This window comes from Melanostigma gelatinosum, assembly GCF_949748355.1.
Source record: "Melanostigma gelatinosum genome assembly, chromosome: 6".
Taxonomy (NCBI): domain Eukaryota; kingdom Metazoa; phylum Chordata; class Actinopteri; order Perciformes; family Zoarcidae; genus Melanostigma; species Melanostigma gelatinosum.
The window spans coordinates 18,187,675-18,206,876 of record NC_136639.1 but is presented as its reverse complement, the minus strand read 5'-3'; the positions used below and the strand labels follow the sequence as shown (position 1 = coordinate 18,206,876).

General features: G+C 39.8%; 1 protein-coding gene across 2 annotated transcripts in view; it reads left to right on the top strand.

The window, feature by feature from the left end:
* unc5ca (unc-5 netrin receptor Ca) overlaps positions 1 to 17,515 on the top strand; it is a gene marked incomplete at its 5' end in the record, with an annotated part of 181,060 nt that extends 163,545 nt beyond the window's left edge. For both annotated transcript variants that reach the window (XM_079271094.1, XM_079271093.1), the window contains 8 exons: positions 490 to 625; positions 1,639 to 1,726; positions 4,640 to 4,808; positions 7,231 to 7,464; positions 9,144 to 9,293; positions 9,616 to 9,780; positions 11,351 to 11,529; positions 13,580 to 17,515. In XM_079271094.1, coding sequence (XP_079127220.1) covers positions 490 to 625; positions 1,639 to 1,726; positions 4,640 to 4,808; positions 7,231 to 7,464; positions 9,144 to 9,293; positions 9,616 to 9,780; positions 11,351 to 11,529; positions 13,580 to 13,745 — 1,287 coding nt within the window. In that variant the 3' untranslated portion in view covers positions 13,746 to 17,515. The remainder of the gene's footprint in view (positions 1 to 489; positions 626 to 1,638; positions 1,727 to 4,639; positions 4,809 to 7,230; positions 7,465 to 9,143; positions 9,294 to 9,615; positions 9,781 to 11,350; positions 11,530 to 13,579) is intronic.
* Positions 17,516 to 19,202: the final 1,687 nt, after the last annotated feature.

The following is a 19,202-nucleotide window of genomic DNA, read 5'->3' as shown; positions in this document are numbered from 1 at the left end:
TCTGGACCTCCATGAAGCTTTGGTTTCATTAGAATACATCTTCTTTCTTTCATCATCTTTCAGCCTCCACAGAGCATGGGTGCAGTTTGCTTTTATGCAACTACGCTGTAATATACAGTGTATAACTGTGAGAAATCCCTGCTCGCATTATAGGTCTAAAACATTGTCACGACATTTACTACATTCTCAATAACCCCATTACTAAGAGATTATCCCCAAGGAATCTTTCACACACACCTTGTCGATTCTTTTCACGTCATATAGGTGAAATAGCATTTACGTTGTTGAAAAAAGTTTGATTACCACGGTGAAGTCTCTTTGCTGTTTGATAACTGTATTGCCCAGCCCAACTAGATATTAATTCATCGGTATGTTTTATTTACCATTAAATACCCAGACTTTCAGTTCATCCAGTCTCTGCTGAGCAGCTTTATACCCAGTACTATCTGTTATGTTACGTGATTCTGACTGTTGTCTTTTGATTCCTAGGTAACTCAGTCTCTGTTGGAGAACAGCGACACCATGAACCTTCGCAACCAGAGCTTGGCCCGAACACGAGACCCTTCCTGTAGCGCTCACGGATCCTTCAACAACCAGGGAGGACACCTCATTGTACCCAACTCTGGTGAACTTGCTACTCACACTTTACACAGTTTATCAATAATCTGGTTACTGTCTAATGATGATGACCAGCAGTGATGTCTTTCTGCGTGTTGAGCACAAGACTCGAGGCAAAGTTTAGAGGTGGTGATACAAAGTCAATGGATATATGCAAAGGGCACAAATTTAATTATTTTGTTGATTACATGAACAAATGATAATACACCAAGTCAATTGATATAGATAGTAAGAATGTCATCAAAGTCAATCTCAATTTAAAAAAAGGTATTTCAAGATTTGAACAAGATTAAATGTACATTTCTTGTGCTCAAAGATGACCACATGAAGTTGTTTTTTTAGCGAATACAAAAATAAAAACAGCCGTGGGATGTTTTCCAGCTAGTTGTAAAAGAAAAAAAACTTTAAGTAAGGCAAGGCAAGGCAAGTTTATTTGTATAGCACATTTCAACAACAAGGTAATTCAAAGTGCTTCACATGAAACCATTAAAAGCATAAAGGCAAAAGTAAAGGAGATTTAAAACATACATTGAAACAATAATCGATGTCTCCCTGAGACATTACGCTGCACGCAATCAACCATACACTGCCGCAATTCTGCAATTACTCGCACACAAACCACGTCTGGAAAAGATCTCTGCCGATCTGCGTTTTATAGTGTACGCCTTGCACGAACTCGGTCCCGGAGGAAATGGCGACATATTGTGCAGTCCTTTTAAAACCATTAGACTTATATTAGGATTTAAAAGCATGAATGAATAATGGAACCCGGAGATAGGAAGCAGCTCTCAGAAGCTATAAAACATCGGAGCACAATTCACTTGATGATATATTCAAGAGAAAGGTTTACATGGGGTTGCCTTTAAGAATGATTTTTCAATAATGAATCAAAATGATGAAGTGATAATGGGTTGCACATTTAATAATTTAGTTGTGCATAGTAAAATTAATAAATCCAGTGATGAAACTCATTATTTTTTGCCTCCATCCATCCTGCTTCCCCCGTCCTCCCTCCTGCAGGTGTGAGTTTGTTGGTTCCAGCGGGTGCTGTTCCTCAGGGTCGGGTGTACGAGATGTATGTGACTGTGCACAGGAAGGACAGCTTGAGGTAAGTGTCGTCTCTCTCTTTCCCTCACTTTTCCTCTCTGTGGCTTCTATGCTTCTCTGTGGTTCCCTGTTGCCGCCATGTTTCTCTTCATCTCTGCGTCTCCCTCTATGATCTTTTTGTTTCTTTGTTTTTCTTTTTCCTACACTTCTCCATCTCTCTCCCGGGCGCCGGCTTCTCAGACCTGTTTGTTTGGTTGCGTGGGGAGGCTTTCACAGTGTGACATTGGTTTAGGACACACCGCAGTGGATGAATCATTAGTATTTATAGTGTATATTACATCGATGCACACATTATTTTGGTGACTCATTCAGCAGGGGTCAGTTAATACCACAGATTTCCTATATTAGTGCTATAATTAAAGTTGAGAAGATTATAAGGGAATTTTTTCCACATTAATTAATTATAACCTACTTAGCATTATAATCTGTACAGTAATCCACAGAATTTATAACAATGTTTTCTTAATTTTACAATCATTACTACTACCCAAAATTTAGAGCTCGTAACCCCCATTATTCAAATATGTGTGAAACTAATGTTGACTGCAGTGCGACAACTGATTTTTTTTTCTTACTCCAAACACCGAGGTGTTTACAGCATATACAAAGAGATTGCTGTTCACAGTAAGTAACAGATTAGTGGTTATTCGTGGGATTACTCTAATCCTGTTACATGTCAGACAATCCTTTACTCACAGGCCATGTGCATGACTGAGGTAAAGCTCTCTGTGGGACATGACAGAGAAATTGTCTATATTCCAGCTGTTGGGAAAGTTATCAGCAGTCTATTTGAAAGTGGCCTGGCCCAATAACATGCCTGCAGGAAGGCAAAACTCAAAAGAACTTTCATATTCATATTTTTAATACTGTTAACATTTCAGAGAAAAGGAGATGATTCCTTTGGACAGGGTCAGTATGGATCCTGATGATTTGTTTTGTATGTGTGTCTTCACCACTCACTGTCGAGGTAAATGGTTAAGCTGTGTTTGTGCAAAAAAACAACAACATTTTCTTATATAGTAGTATTAAGCCCATGCATATGTTTTTTTTTTACATTTGGTTTTCAGATATCTGTGACTGAGATTTCTCCATCCACCCCAATACAATGGCGCTGGATGTTTTGTGTTTGTCCCTTTTGAGAATAATAATGAAAACAGTAGTGTCCTGTTTACACTGCTGAATAGTTCCATTCATAACTGTTTGATAGAAGGTTCGTGCATTATCTAAAGTAACAAGGACACTGTTTCTGGAAGGACACACGTGCTTTTCCTTAATTTCAATATAGTTATGTAATGCTGTTAGCACTACAAGCTGAATGCAATTCACCTTCATAGTATTGTGGGTCTTTTCCAGACGTGGTTTGTGTGCGAGTAATTGCAGAATTGCCGCAGTGTATGGTTGATTGCGTGCAGCGTAATGTCTCAGGGAGACATCAATTATTGTTTCAATGTATGTTTTAAATCTCCTTTACTTTTTACTACTGAATTTTATTTCTTACACTGTTTCTTTAATTGTTTTTAAATCTCCTTTTCTTTTGCCTTATGTTTTGATGCTTTTAATGGTTTTATGTGAAGCACTTTGAATTACCTTGTTGTTGAAATGTGCTATACAAACAAACTTGCCTTGCCTTGCCTTGCCTTGGGTGGCGGCAAAATATTCAGAAACAGCAATCTCAAAAACAGAGAAAATAAAACCAGTAGCCAGCCATCAGCTGGGCTCAATATACCACAAGGGGTAAGAGCTAATCATTTGGGTGAATCAACTCTTTCCTGTCTCTACAAGACCCTAGCTTTAGGACACTTGTTACAGTTCGGTTCATGTATTCTATCCCATGCATCCATTCCAGCATCTCCCCGATCAATAACGTCAATAAAAATGAGGCCCCCTGCAGTGAGCTCTCTGTCCTCTGTCTTCCTCACAGGCAATAGCTGGCTAGCAAAAATCACATAGCTACATTGACGTGACTCACCAACAATTGGCAAGCCAGAATCCTGTGGTTTAGCTCATCAGGATCCAACCTTTAGGTGTCAGTTTTCTCGTACAGACACCACAACATCTGTGTTCTCCGTATGATAAAAGATACATAACCTTACACATCAGTTGCACTGTAATTCATTAGGTGGTGGCCCCTGCATTTTGGTTCGTCAAAGGGTGCTGTTACAGTTTTTATCTGTTAATAACTTCTCCTATTCATGCGAACCCATCACGAGTCAATAATGAGCTTCATCCGCCGAATCGATAACACTGCTAGGGATTAGTTACCCCCCCCCCCCCACACACACACACAAAGTGGGCTCGAGAAAAAATCACTCTTCTTTCCGTATGGGCTTTATTCCCAGTCAATAAATATCTTCAGCAACATGAGGGAGGAAAATGACGAGAAAATGGATTACACAGGGAAACACAATTGCAAACAATTGTTGAAGAACCTGGGTTCACTTTTCAATTTACTAATGAACAGTACTCTGTTGCTGTACTGTAATATACTTTAATTTGCGATGGCTTCGCGTTCTAATACTTGAATTCACTGTAAAAAAAACAACAACAGAAGAGCTTGTGGTAAGTACTCATTTATTTGCTGCCCATGAGCTGTGAACTACTGACTCCAGCTGAGGCCCAACTGAAGCCCTGCTGACTACACCGATCATCCTCTGATGCTCTTCTATGTTTTATTCAATGATATTCTCATCAACTCAAAGACAGTCGATCTTCCTGTAATCTAACTGTTCACCTGACTTCTCTATTTTGCTCGCTGAGTTTTTCCGTGTATGAACATTGTGAAAAACAAACCGCAGTACAAATCAGTACAGCTTCATGCGGTTGACGCTCACTTTACCTGGTCGCCTACAGTGCGGCCCTCCTGTCGCTCTTTTCTAAAGAATCATCCCACCTGGATGTAATTTGTCTTCTCCAGACCACCGGTAGAGGACATCCAGACAGTGCTGAGCCCAGTGGTGAGTTGTGGACCTCCAGGAGCCCTGCTGACCAGACCAGTGATCCTCACCATCCACCACTGTGCTGATAATGTCCAGGAAGACTGGCTCATACAGCTGAAGAACCAACTGGCCATGGGAGAGTGGGAGGTGAGTGTTCAACACTTGGGTCTTTTTTCGAGTGAGCTATACGTATAATGTGCAACTTTTGAATCCCACAGTTTTAACCTCCAGAGAGAATAGCTGTCACTTTGTGACCAAAACATTCAGATGCGCACACATCTACACACACAGCAGCTTAGTATCAATGTATTCAATGCATTTATGCAAAATAAACACCTGCACAGCCAGATCATTCATACACAGTCATGTACACAGCATGGCTACACGCAGCATGTTAACACATGCACGCACGTGTACATTATCGTCTTTTCGACAGCCTCCAATACACATACACGCATGCGGTAAGGGAGAGAGAGGAAAAGAAATGAAAGGAGAGAAAATTCAGTAAACACAAAGTGCCTACAGGCTAGTCGACAAGCAGGGGCTTGAAGACTCCTATCAGAAGCAATTTGTTATGCTCCTGCCATCCTCCTTTTCTGTCATCTTTCTTCTTATGTTTCTAGCCCTCCTTTTTTCTACCCTCCTCCCTCTCCCTCCTCCCGTGTCTCTCAGCATGAAGTCCCTACCTCAGCAGTCTCTTTCTGTGTGTGCGTGACTGCATTCCATGCATGTTTCTCTGTGTCCGTGCGTGTGTACGGGTGTGTATCCTTGTGTGTGGGTGTGGGTGATAAGGCTGTCTTGCAGCATCACTGTGTCTACAAGGCCCCCGTATGCTGTCTTCTGTTGCTTATCACAGCTCAACACAATGTCTCTGCACAATTAACCATGCATATGATCCTGTGTGTGTGTGTTCTTTCGTGTGTGTGTGTGTGAGAGAGAGGGAGGGAGGGAGGGATAGAGAAAGGGAGAGACAAGGGGTTGGGTGCAGAGTGGGTAAAGACGGGAGAAATGAAAAGTGGAATTTCATCAGGAAGTCGATTTGTTTTTCTCTTATTGCAGGAGAACATCCATTTCCCATCAGAAATATTTCCCCAAAAAAGGGAGAGGAAGGTAATTGAATTCCCCTCACATCAGGGGGGAGCAGCTACGGTTGTGATTACCAGTAATAACAGATTCATACCATATTGCTTTCCTACCTATTTGTATTGATTTGGCTCGCTCATCTGTTGGGACAAAACTCAATATTTGTATCACACATGTGCGCGTAGTACAGATCCATGCTGCACCAAATGTGCATCCACAGACGTGTACACACAATTACTCACGCACGCAAACTTGGAGATGTGCACGACTACTTGAAGATTCTGCACTTAAATGAAAAGGAGCTGTGCATTATCACTGAACCCAAAGAGCCGTATAGATTTACGATAACTCCGACTGTGAGAGAGCTGGGAAAAATGATATGAGCAACAGCCAGTAGATCATCACAGTGGGGTCGGACATACTTCACACGGCAGCTCTAAACAAGGGGTTTGTATTTTACTGGTCACCTTGATATACTTTGAGAAGTCATATTAGGAACTACCAGACATGCATTTACATTTCAACTTCGTGTCTCAAACAAGAACAAAGGAATACACAATGTGGGGAATTAAAAATCTAGGAACTGGTTTTCTAAGATGAATTACTGGAATAACAAGAAGAGTCGCAAATGGTTCATGTCTTATTGAAAAGATCCACAAGGCCAAAAATGATCCTAACGTTTGCATTTGGCCTTTCTTCTGCTGAACGGTGATTTCTATACAGGGAGCACATCTCTACACACCATCAGTCATGGCATTGCGTTTACAACAACAGGGGAATTCACCAGTTAGAAACCACAGCCTGTTTATTCAGGGCTTGTTTGCATTAGTGGAAATGGCTCCAAATGCAGGTCCAGTTGTGTTATGTTACCAGATAGAATGTGACTTAATCCCACAAATAATGCCCAGGACTCACCAACAGCAGTCTGCACAGACAAATATAGTTTCCAAAAAAAAAGGGAACATTTATTTGTACATCGAGGACAGTCAACATTTCCACCGTTTCTCTATGAGCACAAGAACTTAGTTTTGTTATACTCATCATTATGCTGATGACCGTGTGTTGTTTGAACAGAAATGCTGTTGTCACACAGGTAGTGGATTAAGCACCTCATTTAATGTGAAATAAATCCGGGAAATGTAAAGTTTGCTTTGATAGCAAAAGGAAAGAGATCAAAATACAGGCAGGCTATACTCACAAATATATAATCACGAATACTAGAAAATACTTGGTTTTGAAAGGTTGAAAGCTCTAGATATCTCTTCAGTTGGGATGAGTGACGGCTCACATGGTAAGTTTACAATATTCCAGTCTCAGCCACCCATCATAGACCCAGTGTGACACTCTGGAAGTCTAAAATTGTGTGTGTGTGTGTGTGTGTGTGTGTGTGTGTGTGTGTGTGTGTGTGTGTGTGTGTGTGTGTGTGTGTGTGTGTGTGTGTGTGTGTGTGTGTGTGTGTGTGTGTGTGTGTGTGTGATTCTTACAGGATGTGGTTGTGGTAGGAGAGGAAAACTTCACCACCCCCTGCTATGTGCAGATGGACTTGGAGGCATGTCACATCCTAACAGAGACACTGGGAACTTACTGCCTGGTGGGCCAGTCAATCTGCAAGGCAGCCGCCAAGAGGCTCAAACTTGCTGTTTTTGGACCCGTATCCTGCACAACTTTGGACTATCATATCAGGATCTATTGTCTGGACGACACACAGGATGCACTCAAGGTAAAGTACTGGAACTAGATGAATCAAATCCAATACTTATTTTCTTCAGTTGCTTTTTAATATATTTCCTCCCTTGAATGAACCTATATGAACACACACACACATATACTGTACATATGATGGATATATATGGATATATTAGTCTGATTGTTTAGTTGTGTTCCTTCGTCATCTGAGGGATTTTTCTCTCTCTCTTGTGCCACGCATGCTGTAACACGTGTGTGGTAATTTGCATTAGAAATACAATATATTATAGCTTGAATAGGGGTGATTATCTAGAGTCACAAGTGAGGTTTTCTCACCTCTAGTTCTCTGGAGGTGAGAAGCAGTAAACAAAACAGGGTCAAGCAGTGTCAGAATACCGGCGCTTGAGAATTCAAATTCAAACACTGGAGGGACCATCTGATACGGGAGCTTAACATTGGTAATTTATGCATGCAATGATAAGTCAAGTGTCAGTGTGCCAAAAAAGCCATGTACATGCTCACACAAACATCAGCCCACACTCCGTTTTACCATTTCAAACAAGCAATTGTAGCTTGAAAATAAAGCTCAGAGGTGGACTTTTTAATGATGGAGACTCTGTGTAGTATAATTGATCGGTTTGCGTTTTAAAGGGGAAGTCTCCGCTGTATGTCTACTGTAGAGCTGCCGCGTAGGAAGATGATGGGAAGGAACTATTGATTATTTTGCAAAGGTTGCAGGAGGCATCAGAAGTCATACTGATAACTTATTCTTCCATCAGTAAGTTGGAATGTTTGTGTTCCTTTAATCCTTTTAATTGTTTGTGTGCAGTTCATGAGCCTGTAAGTATTTTTGATGTTATCAATATGTGTGTGTTTACCATCATGCATCTGTAGGACACAGATACTGTCTTAGTACTCTGTTGGTGTGGGCTAACTTGATATACAGAAGTCAATTTAAAAAGCATGAGCAAAAACTCCCACAGGACTGTGTGTGCAATGTGTTATTGAAACAGCTGCAGCACAGCACAGTAAGATATGCTGCTTCCTTTGGTTCTCAAAATGGACAAAGACATGAAATGGGAAGTATCAGTTTTACATTAACCGGTTTTATTACCCATTTCATGAAATCTAAGATACAAAAATCCACATTAAGTTCAGTGCATCAGCTTTTTAATCTATCCCGAGTTAGGTAATATTGGTAGTATCCTTACAACTAGTAAAGGGAGTGCAGAAGAAAAAGTTGTGATTGTTGTGGTGATGGAAAACACAAAACTTGGCTGCTTATCTTAAATAATCAATAAGTCAATGATTACTTCTTTGGGTATTATTTTCAGAAGTGAAATGTATTGAGGTCATCTTCTGAACCAATATAAGTCATTTACTGTTGTACATATGATTTCCCACATCTCACCACAGCAGTACTTTGACTGGTGGTGCATTATTAATCGAGGTTTTTATTGAGCATCTTAATGTCTCTCCCAGTTGAGTGCAATTAGCAGAGCTAAGCTTTCCTGAAATTCAGGGAACTACAGAGCTCTGTGATGGCATCTTCAGGGAAACGTTCAGGAGTTTCAAGTGTTTCACGGTGCTGCGTACTTCACGGAAACATTCGGCGTTGTCTGCAGTTATTATGCAAGATAAAGAAAGGCTTTTTGCAGTCTATAATACTGTATGAAAAATAAACGGTTGTTTTCTTTGTGGGGTTTTGTGTAGGAGGTTCTTCAGATGGAGACACAGATGGGAGGGAAGCTGCTGGATGAGCCAAAGACCCTGAACTTTAAAGACAGCACACACAATCTGAGACTGTCGATCCACGATGTGCCGCACACACACTGGAAGAGCAAACTCATCGCCAAGTATCAGGTGAGAGGGATATGCACATACATGAACACTTGAAGGTACCCGTTGCAATATACAGAGTGTCGTCAATGATCGTCACACCCACAGCAAATATCACAGTTTATAGTACCACCAACCTTTAGCCAAACAAGGATAAACTACAGTTAGCCTTTTTGCGAATGTACATTTCTGCCAAAATAGCGATACGGCTCAGTGTTGGTCTTCATTCTGTGCATTAAGCTTTGATGAATTCCCAGTAACAATACGATTTACTAAGATTATAAAATTGGTTCCTGCCTGAACATTTGCGTTAAAAAAACATGAATATTATGAATGCTTTTTCCAGGAGATCCCATTCTACCAGGTGTGGAGTGGCAGTCAGAGAACTCTTCACTGCACCTTTACCCTGGAGAGACTGAGCCCCGCCACCACAGAGATCAGCTGCAAACTGTGTGTACGGCAGGTGGAAGGGGAGGGACAGATCTTTCAGCTCAGCAACACATTAGAGGAGGTAAGTTTGTAGAGATCCACGTGCACACAGCAAAATGTAGACACTGTTCATTGGCTGCGTACGCAACAAAACCGCAGAAGAGAAACTTTAACTCACACTGGCCTAGGACATGATGAGGGGACAGCGATACATACTAAAAGATTAACACAGTCACACGGGCAAAAAAAGAGGTTGCTTCTTCTAACTTCTCCATTCCCGTATATAAGATCTTATAAAGTCACAAAGTTTTCTTCCATCCGTCAGACAGTCAGGGCTCCTGCTATGTGACTCTGTTCAATCATTCATACTGGGGGCTAGAGGTCACATAACACAAGCGGAATAACTCGTCTTTGAGTTTGAGTCCATGTAACCACAAAGTCACTGAATGTGTGCGTCTGTGTCCATGTGTGAACAGTTTTGGTCGAAGGTCAGTCAGTTCTCTTGGAATGTCGGTGCTTTGAATTCTCCCATGGTGTTCATGGGTGACAGCGTTGCACTTTAGAATTATTTAACCCTTGTTTAACCAGGTAAGTTGATTTTTGACTGCAAATAGAGGAGCAGTTGCAGCAGCACATAGGTTTGCACATATTTTGTACTTGAAACAAATGAGACTGAAACGTGTAGAACCAGTTAAATAATAACAGCCTTATGAGGGGCAGAGCTGTGGCTTGTAACATGTACACAGCAAACAGTAGGGCCTCTATTTGGGCAATGACATATTGAAGTATTTTGTGAAGTGATCAGCTGTAATTAATTTCAAAGAGGCCATACCTAATGTTACAATACTATAATCACATTGGATGTTTGGCAGGTATGATACTTAGAACCGAATAGCGTCTCATCATTGATGCGCTATTTAAAACACTGTAAGACCCTCAATTAACCAGCCGGCAGCATCCTGCAAGTTGATCAATAAAAAAGTAAAACAGGTTTAAAGCATCTGTTGTTTTTTTAAGAAAAACAGAAATGTCCCTTTGGATCAATCACTCACTCTTCAGCAGCAGAGAGCTTTCTGCTGTAAATTGGGGCTAAGTAGACACAGTAAATAGTAATCATTCACATCAACAGTGGCAGTTGTTGTTTCCTTCTGCCAAGCCACATTCATTAGGCCGCTGCCTCCTTTCAGCCCAGGAGTGGCAGATTAATGCGATGAAGGTTTAGAAAGAGACAGAGAGCGACATTGAGAGCAGAGAGAGAGAGAGAGAGAGAGTGCATTGGAAGCAGATCTTTATATTTGTTTGACTCTTGTATTAATTAGTAGACTTATTTGTAATCGGTCACGGCGAAAGCTGCAGAGAGACGAGCAGAATCCTTTGCCAGGACTGAGATAGAGACCTATTTGAAATCAAATACGATGAAGTTATCTTTGCCAATGTTACCACATAGATGCACATCATGATCCATATTTAAATGTTGAGGCTTTGCAGTATCTCGCCAATCGATTCATCCCTTTTCTCCTGTGTCTCTACTGAAGAAGTTACACTGTACACATCAGTATGCCTGAACTTTAAAAAAAAGTTCATGTAACTCGTAATTGTTTTCCTTTAACCGACAATTGACCAGTTTCTTTCGGTCTTCCCACACTTTCCAGGACGTCCAGTGCATAGACACGTCCTTGATGGACCCAGCCAGTAATATCACAACCTTAGTGGGACCCAATGCCTTCCGCATTCCTTTATCCATCAGACAGAAGCTGTGTGGCAGTCTAGATGCACCGCAGACCAGAGGCAATGACTGGAGGATGCTGGCACACAAACTCAACCTTGACAGGTGACACACACACACACAGTTTGTATCATTTTTTTCCTCTTTGCCTCCCTTATGCATTTTGCTTAGTTTTGAATAGCATACAATCAGAAAAATACTCTCCTCAAATGAAATAGCTCATCAGGGTGGCCTGTGACCTCTTCAATAACAGAAGACGTTTGCAGTTCAGGTTCAGGGTTACTTTTATTTGTACCCGTAGGTAGACTTGGTTTGCAATAGAAGGCGAGGCATCCATCTCGACACACAGTACAATCAACACAGACACCAAGACAAACATGGTAAACGTACACAAGGCTACAAATCAGTGAATCAATACAATTCAGTTCAGAGATGAATCATTCATCTGATTCATCTTATTAAATTACCTATTTTTTTTCCTTCGGACTAAAAGATACAAGAGACATAATCACACTGATGAGCATGTTGATTGTGTGTGATTGATGGTCTTTTCGTGATATATATATATATATCACGAAAAACATTGCTTAATCATCTGTACTCTACAGTTTAGAGCACAGAGAGAATAGCTACTCTCAACAAAAGTGCACAACGAATCTGCACACTGGCCACAATTTCGACACACTTCATTACTTCAAACCTGCGTCCCTGTAGAGTTTGAGTAAACTCCCATGAACCCAGATAGGAAAGATACAATTGGCCATTTGCATCTGACTCATTTACCAGCAGCTATTCAGAGGATAATTGGGCACAAGTGGACCTCATTGTCGCAACAGGCAGCCAGTTCATGATGGTGTGGGCATCCAAAAAAATCCTGATAATTTGTAAAAGATGGACAGCGAGCCAAATTGTTGTTTACTACCACATTTATGCTAAAAGCGACTCTTCAAAGGGAACATGATAACATGGAAATACCATCTTTTATCCTCTCTGGTCTTGTATCTGCCACGTCATGTCTGTTTGAGTTCAAAGTGTAACTCATTCCTTGCCGTCACATCCATCTCTCCTCACATGACTTGTGTTTATATGTCTGACAGACAGATAAAAAGGTGGATCTCCGCCGTTGAGTTCACTTAACAGCGGGATGCACCTTATCACATACTGCAGACAGATTGAGGCTGAGACTGAAGTGAGAAAGAAAGAAACAAAGTAATAAAGAAAGTTATGAAAATAGCTTATTGGATATTTGAGAGGAACAAAAATAAACTGCGTGAGTAGAGACAGACATTCAGTCTCTGGTTGTGTTTAAACAGTACCAGAGTGTGCCCACAATACAATCACAGGATTACAGAGGAACAGAGAGGCTCCTCTTTATCCCCAAAGGACTCAAATCGGATGGCTTTTTCACTTTAAGGCAGCATTGAGATCTTTGTCACAGATGGCTCAGCATCAGACTTTTCCTCTGCAACCATTGTGTACTTGACTGTCGACAGCTTTAGAATTTACTGTTCCTATGAAAACTGTTCTCCCGATGGACCTGTTGGCACATTTGTGTGCTGTAATGCAACTGCAGAATACATCTATTCTGTATAAAATTCTTATTTCAAATCATTCATTTGATTCATTAAAAAACGTTTAAATTGAACATACATGATGGCACATTTTCTAAAAAAGTATTCACCTCTCACATTTAATTCATAAAAAGTCCTCCGCTCAATTCATTTTTCTTTACATGTCGTTGTTTTATTGTGTGCTGTATTGTCATATCGGGTACTTTCAATACCGTTGCACAAAAGTCCTCAAGAGAGCAGTCACATCAGGTAAAATTCATCAATGGTCATTACATTTCATTTATAATTGATAACAGTAGAAATGGTTCACTTTTCATTAATAGTTTATTATATATATATATTATTGTATTTTATTTCAATGTTATATTATATATATGTTTCTATTTTTATTTGTATTCAATGGACTTTATTATTGATATAGTATCATGGCTTTAGTATGATGTTGTTTCATATTTTAAATGTGATGCCTGACGAAGCTCCAGGACCCAGAGCATTGTATCTGTAAGACAGTTAGCGCTGACAGGGTGAGAGAATTCAACATTTGACCATGTATCGTGTCCCTCTGCCCTCCTCAATGTCTCCAGGTACCTGAACTACTTTGCCACCAAGTCCAGTCCGACAGGTGTGATCCTGGACCTGTGGGAGTCCCAGCACTTCCCGGATGGAGACCTCAATGAACTGGCCGCCGTGCTGGAAGAGATGGGTCGCCATGACGGTAGCTTTGCCTCCATGACAACGGAACACTGCTGAGGCATTGTGGTTACCGTGACAATGACAGAACTCCGGAGACGACGACAAGCTAAATTCTCGACGGTTGATACCGCAGCGAGAGCAACGAACGAATTAGATGACTGAGCCGTGGTGATTGAGCACCGGGTTAACACCACGGTAATCATGCCTACACGGTAACAGACGAGAGATGCTCGAGCTGGTGCTAGAAACTATGCGTGTATCTTTGTGTGTTAATTAGAGCAACGTTTCAGTGCGCTGTGTGACCGACGGAGACAGAACCCAACCCACAACACAAACACAGTCTATCAGGAACAAACAAAACATACACACGTCTGGTGTAATACTCGTTGTTTTCTTGTTGTTACTTTATACTGAACAAAGAGAAGCAGAGAAAAGAAGCAATGGAGGTACTGACCTTGCAAACCCTCTATAGGAATGGAACAGAATCATAAAGGGAGGGAAGCTAAACTGATTACAAACGAATAGGAGAAGTTCGAGTGAGGAAAAAGAGGGAGTGAGTCAGAGACGAGACTCGTTAGCAAGACGAGAGTAAACTAAGGGAGAGGATAAGCTGATTACAAAAGGGAGGCAGGACGTAAACATGGAGTGATGGAAGAAGCCGCAGGTGATCCTCTGTACAAACAGGATGGAGAACGGATAATGAGAGAGGGGAGCTAAAGAGGCGATCCCTCACTTGTGAGCCATGGCTGTACTCGTTTTGCCAGTACAGTTTCTTGTCTTTATATCGTTTCCTAGGGAAAGCTCTGTGTATTCTGCTGTCCATATGTGTGGATCGTTTCCCGCTAACAGTGTGTCATTTGCTACACAGTGACTGTCAATCAAGGGTCCTGACCAGAAACAAGACTGAGACCACATCTTTCCCCTTTTTATGCTGACATGATAAGGGATGTTTAAATTTGTGTTATATTAAGTATCGAGTTTGTGGCTTACCTCCAATATGCATTTAGATATGAAGTCCTCCAGGTCACAGGAAGTCAAGAAGTACGAAGTCAAAGGGCAACTGAACTTGCTGTCCATTTGCCTTTAACTTGTGCCTCTGATGATCTTATTAAAAACACAGTCCAAAGGTGACAACACTCCTGATGGATTCAAGTAAACGCCTCTTTCTTGTTTTCCGTTTTCAGCAGTGTATGATTGTGACAGACTTGTAAAACTGTCTGTTTAGAGGTATATTCAAGATTCCACCTAGGATAAACAGATAAACAGGGCAAAGAGGCAGACTGTCAGCTGCATTATCACACATCGTCCATAATATGTTTGTTTTATTGGAATCAGTTTTTACTCATTTTAAAATGGTATATTTTTATTCAGGTAAATTAAAGAAACTGTAAAACCATTTCTGTAGTTGTTGGTGCGTTCACCAGGATCTTCAAGTGACAAATGCATTCCTTCAGTAAAATCAAGTGTTAACTTGTGTTGCTTCTGCTCCATTCCTCCCCAAAGAGGAGTAGTTTGGATGAGGCTCTATAGCGCAGACGCAGGATGGGGAATTCCAGCCATGGCTATACCACATCTGGTTAACCACAACCTCAATCCGAGGAGTGTCTCTGACAGACTGTCACGGCTTGTTTCTGGACAGGGTCCAACTCAGAGAAAACTGAAAGGAAGCAAACAGGGATGAAGTAAAAGATAAAACACGAGTGTTTTTAAACACGCTGATATACAAACTACCATAGTATTATGTGATAGTGAGTTGCATACAACTGATATCATTCATTACCGCTAAATGTACGCAACATACTGATTTTTTTCAATCATATTTTAATTTACTACAATATATATAGCCTACGAATATGTATTTCTGACAATATGTTTGGCTCTCATCACAGGATGTCAGTTGTGTTGTCTGCCGTCAGGCCACGTGTGAATTCAATTGTGGTCACCACCGTGACTTGATCGTGGTCACTAGCACCATCCAGTGGCTTTTGGAGAATAGCATTTACATTCTGTCTGAAATGTGTAAATACATTATTATCATGTTCATTCTAATGACCTTTTTAATATCATAATATTTTTGTTCAGTGGTCATTTTTGTGTTATTTACATTCACATTCTTTTTCTTGCCATATTAATGTTGTTATAGGTGTGAACTGTATGTAACTCATCAGTTATTTGCCCTTTATCTAAAAACAATGTTCTGTCTGCGACTCACATTCCAACTCGTGGTGTATTTGTCGAAAAAGTTGCAATTTAAAGCTAAATCTGAAAATACCAACTCAAGGGGCCTACTGTATGTAAAATGATGTGTAATATATTTGTGTTTTGCAGAACATATTGTGGAGCAGGGCTGGCTTTCAAATGTTTGTGTAGACACGGGTCAACAGTGTCTCACTGAATGATTAAACTCCAACAAGCCAGCTTTGAGGGAGGAAAAACAGCCTTATTTGTAGTGACTTTAAGGGCTGTCAGATGCCCCCTGAGGACGGGAAATCTATTCACCATCTAGATGGACAAAATTTACTTTCAGCTCTAAGGGAATATAAAAAAATCTGGAGTTAAGATTCTGCTCCGAACTACGGAGAGACGGCATATGAAACGGAACATCAGGTATGTAGGAGATACTGAGGAGGATATTGTAAAGAACACAGAGAAGGCAAAGACTGTGTTCTTTACATCTTTGTGATCTTTGTTGTCATCTTGCAGCTGTCCGCACAAAAGAAAACTTTGAGACAATAATTGGACACATTGATTCCCCATAAATATGGGAGGAAAGAAATCTGACCTCTTGTTTTGATGTAAAACCAGACGTAGAAGGCATGCAGGCCTCAAAATCTTTTCATTTCGGACAGCCCAATTAACCGAATTCGAAAAGGTGTAAGGTCAAATGACAGAGTGGATGTTTTGTATGTTTTCAAATGTAACCACAGATTTCTATAAGTTTTCAGGATTAAAGCCTAAAACATCAAGTCATCAGTATATTTCAGCAGAAAATATCAACCCAAAGTTCATGACAGTGTCTCATTCATATACAATGTGATCATCAACATCTCTTATTATTAACTCAAGTGCAGAACACAACATCAAATGACAACTGATGAAACGTGTGCAAGTAGAGGATTTGTTAAGAAATGGAAGTTACAAGTTACAGCGTAACCACGATGTGATCCTTGGCATGTTGTTAGTCTACAGTTTACCAGCAGGACAGAAAAGTTGAGTTTTCACACGAGGATGGCAAATGTTAGGCTTCCAGAAGGTGATCCTTCTTGATGTGAAAATGAAGAAGGTACCGGTAGTGTTAAGATAACAAATGATGTAAAAAATATTTTGTATTCACAATATGTACAGTTGTGTACTGTCAGCTATATTTGGCAAATTTGAGAATATAAAAAAGAGCAGTCCAGTTAGATACTAGTTTGTATGTTTCTTTCTTTTTTTGTAAAAGCAGTGTCTACTATGCAAACTTGGCATTGGTTATCATGATAGCAGTCTATAACTAGAGCTGTGCTTGTAAGTGCATTTTTATTTTACTATCAGGGGTGATTTGATTTAGTTAGTGTGGGGTGGTGATGGTCCACTTTTGCTAATTCTGGCACGCTTCATGAATCTTGCTTAATCTTGCTGAATGCTCGCCTCTCTATTTCCTCTAACTGTTTTCTGTACAAAGTGTAAGAAAGAATTTTTAAGACAATTAATAAATTATATTTATAAGCAATGCTGAAAATGTGTAGTGCCTATGGTGGCTTATTTCTACAGATATAATGGTTTGAAACTTTAATTTCTCTCATATGACGGCAACATGGCAGCATCTACTGTGAGGTCCGAAACGTATGGATGGGATTAGTTGTCTGGTTCCTTGGAATTGCATGCCTCTGGGACAATCGGTTCCATTTTCAATGTGTTTTGACAATTCTGCATGCACAATGACATAACGCCACAAACGCACTGTATCAAGTTTCAGATTGTTTGGGACCAGAGCATGGCAGAGAGGAAAAAAAGGCTAAACAGCATGGCAATACTGAACCTGAGGGGACAAACCCTATTTTTTCCCTGAGAATGCTATATTGTGAACAACAAATCCGTGTTGAAATCAAATGGGGGGGGGGAAAGTAAGGTAAGCTGTGTGCCATTCATGAAAGAAATCAGGGGGAGAATTGAAATGGTTTAAAATCACCAATCACAGTTATGAAGCCTGTTAGGCTATTTCTTGCAGCTGTTAGTAATATTTATAGAAGAATTGTGAACTTTAATAAAACAATTTTGGATCATGTACTTAACCACTGCATTTACAGGAATATTTGAATCCAAGTAGTGCATTCTTTAACTCTCTTGCCTTGTCCTCTCATAATGCAGACACACAGTGGATGCAATTTTACACAGCAAAACAAAAGTTAAATTCTAATTGAGTCTATGCATTTATTTTTTCATTTACAATGCATTTCGTCAATAAAGTCATGAAAATGTCAAAAAAAGTCATTGTATAGTATGTCGAAAAAAGTATAAACATTTTTTTTCAGAAAAAAGTCATTGTATAGCGTGTCGAAAAAAGTCATAGTATAGCATGTCGAAAAAAGTCATAGTATAGTATGTCGAAAAAAGTCATTGTATAGCATGTCGAAAAAAGTCATAGTATAGCATGTCGAAAAAAGTCATAGTATAGCATGTCGAAAAAAGTCATAGTATAGCATGTCGAAAAAAGTCATAGTATAGCATGTCGAAAAAAGTCATTGTATAGCATGTCGAAAAAAGTCATTGTATAGCATGTCGAAAAAAGTCATAGTATAGCATATCGAAAAAAGTCATAGTATAGCATGTCGAAAAAAGTCATAGTATAGCATGTCGAAAAAAGTCATTGTATAGCATGTCGAAAAAAGTCATAGTATAGCATGTCGAAAAAAGTCATAGTATAGCATGTCGAAAAAAGTCATAGTATAGTATGCCGAAAAAAGTCATAGTATAGCATGTCGAAACAAGTCATAGTATAGCATGTCGAAAAAAGTCATAGTATAGCATGTCGAAAAAAGTCATAGTATAGCATGTCGAAAAAAGTCATAGTATAGCATGTCGAAAAAAGTCATAGTATAGCATGTCGAAAAAAGTCATAGTATAGCATGTCGAAAAAAGTCATAGTATAGCATGTCGAAAAAAGTCATAGCATGTCGAAACAAGTCATAGTATAGCATGTCGAAACAAGTCATAGTATAGCATGTCGAAAAAAGTCATAGTATAGCATGTCGAAAAAAGTCATACAAATGTCATAGTATAGAAAGTCATAAAATATCATAGTACAGGGAGTCATAAAAAGTCAGTATTTCATATAAAGTGATATTTCAATGTTAAAAGGTTCATTTATTGTCAGGGTTGACAGGCTTTTTCAATGGACCGCAGTTTTTAACTTTCATTTTTGCTGCATAGGGGGTGTGGTCATACACAAGCAACTTATAATACATACTTAAAACTACTAATGCAAATATTTAAATAAAAATGAAATGATTTAATGTGTATTTATGCAAAAAA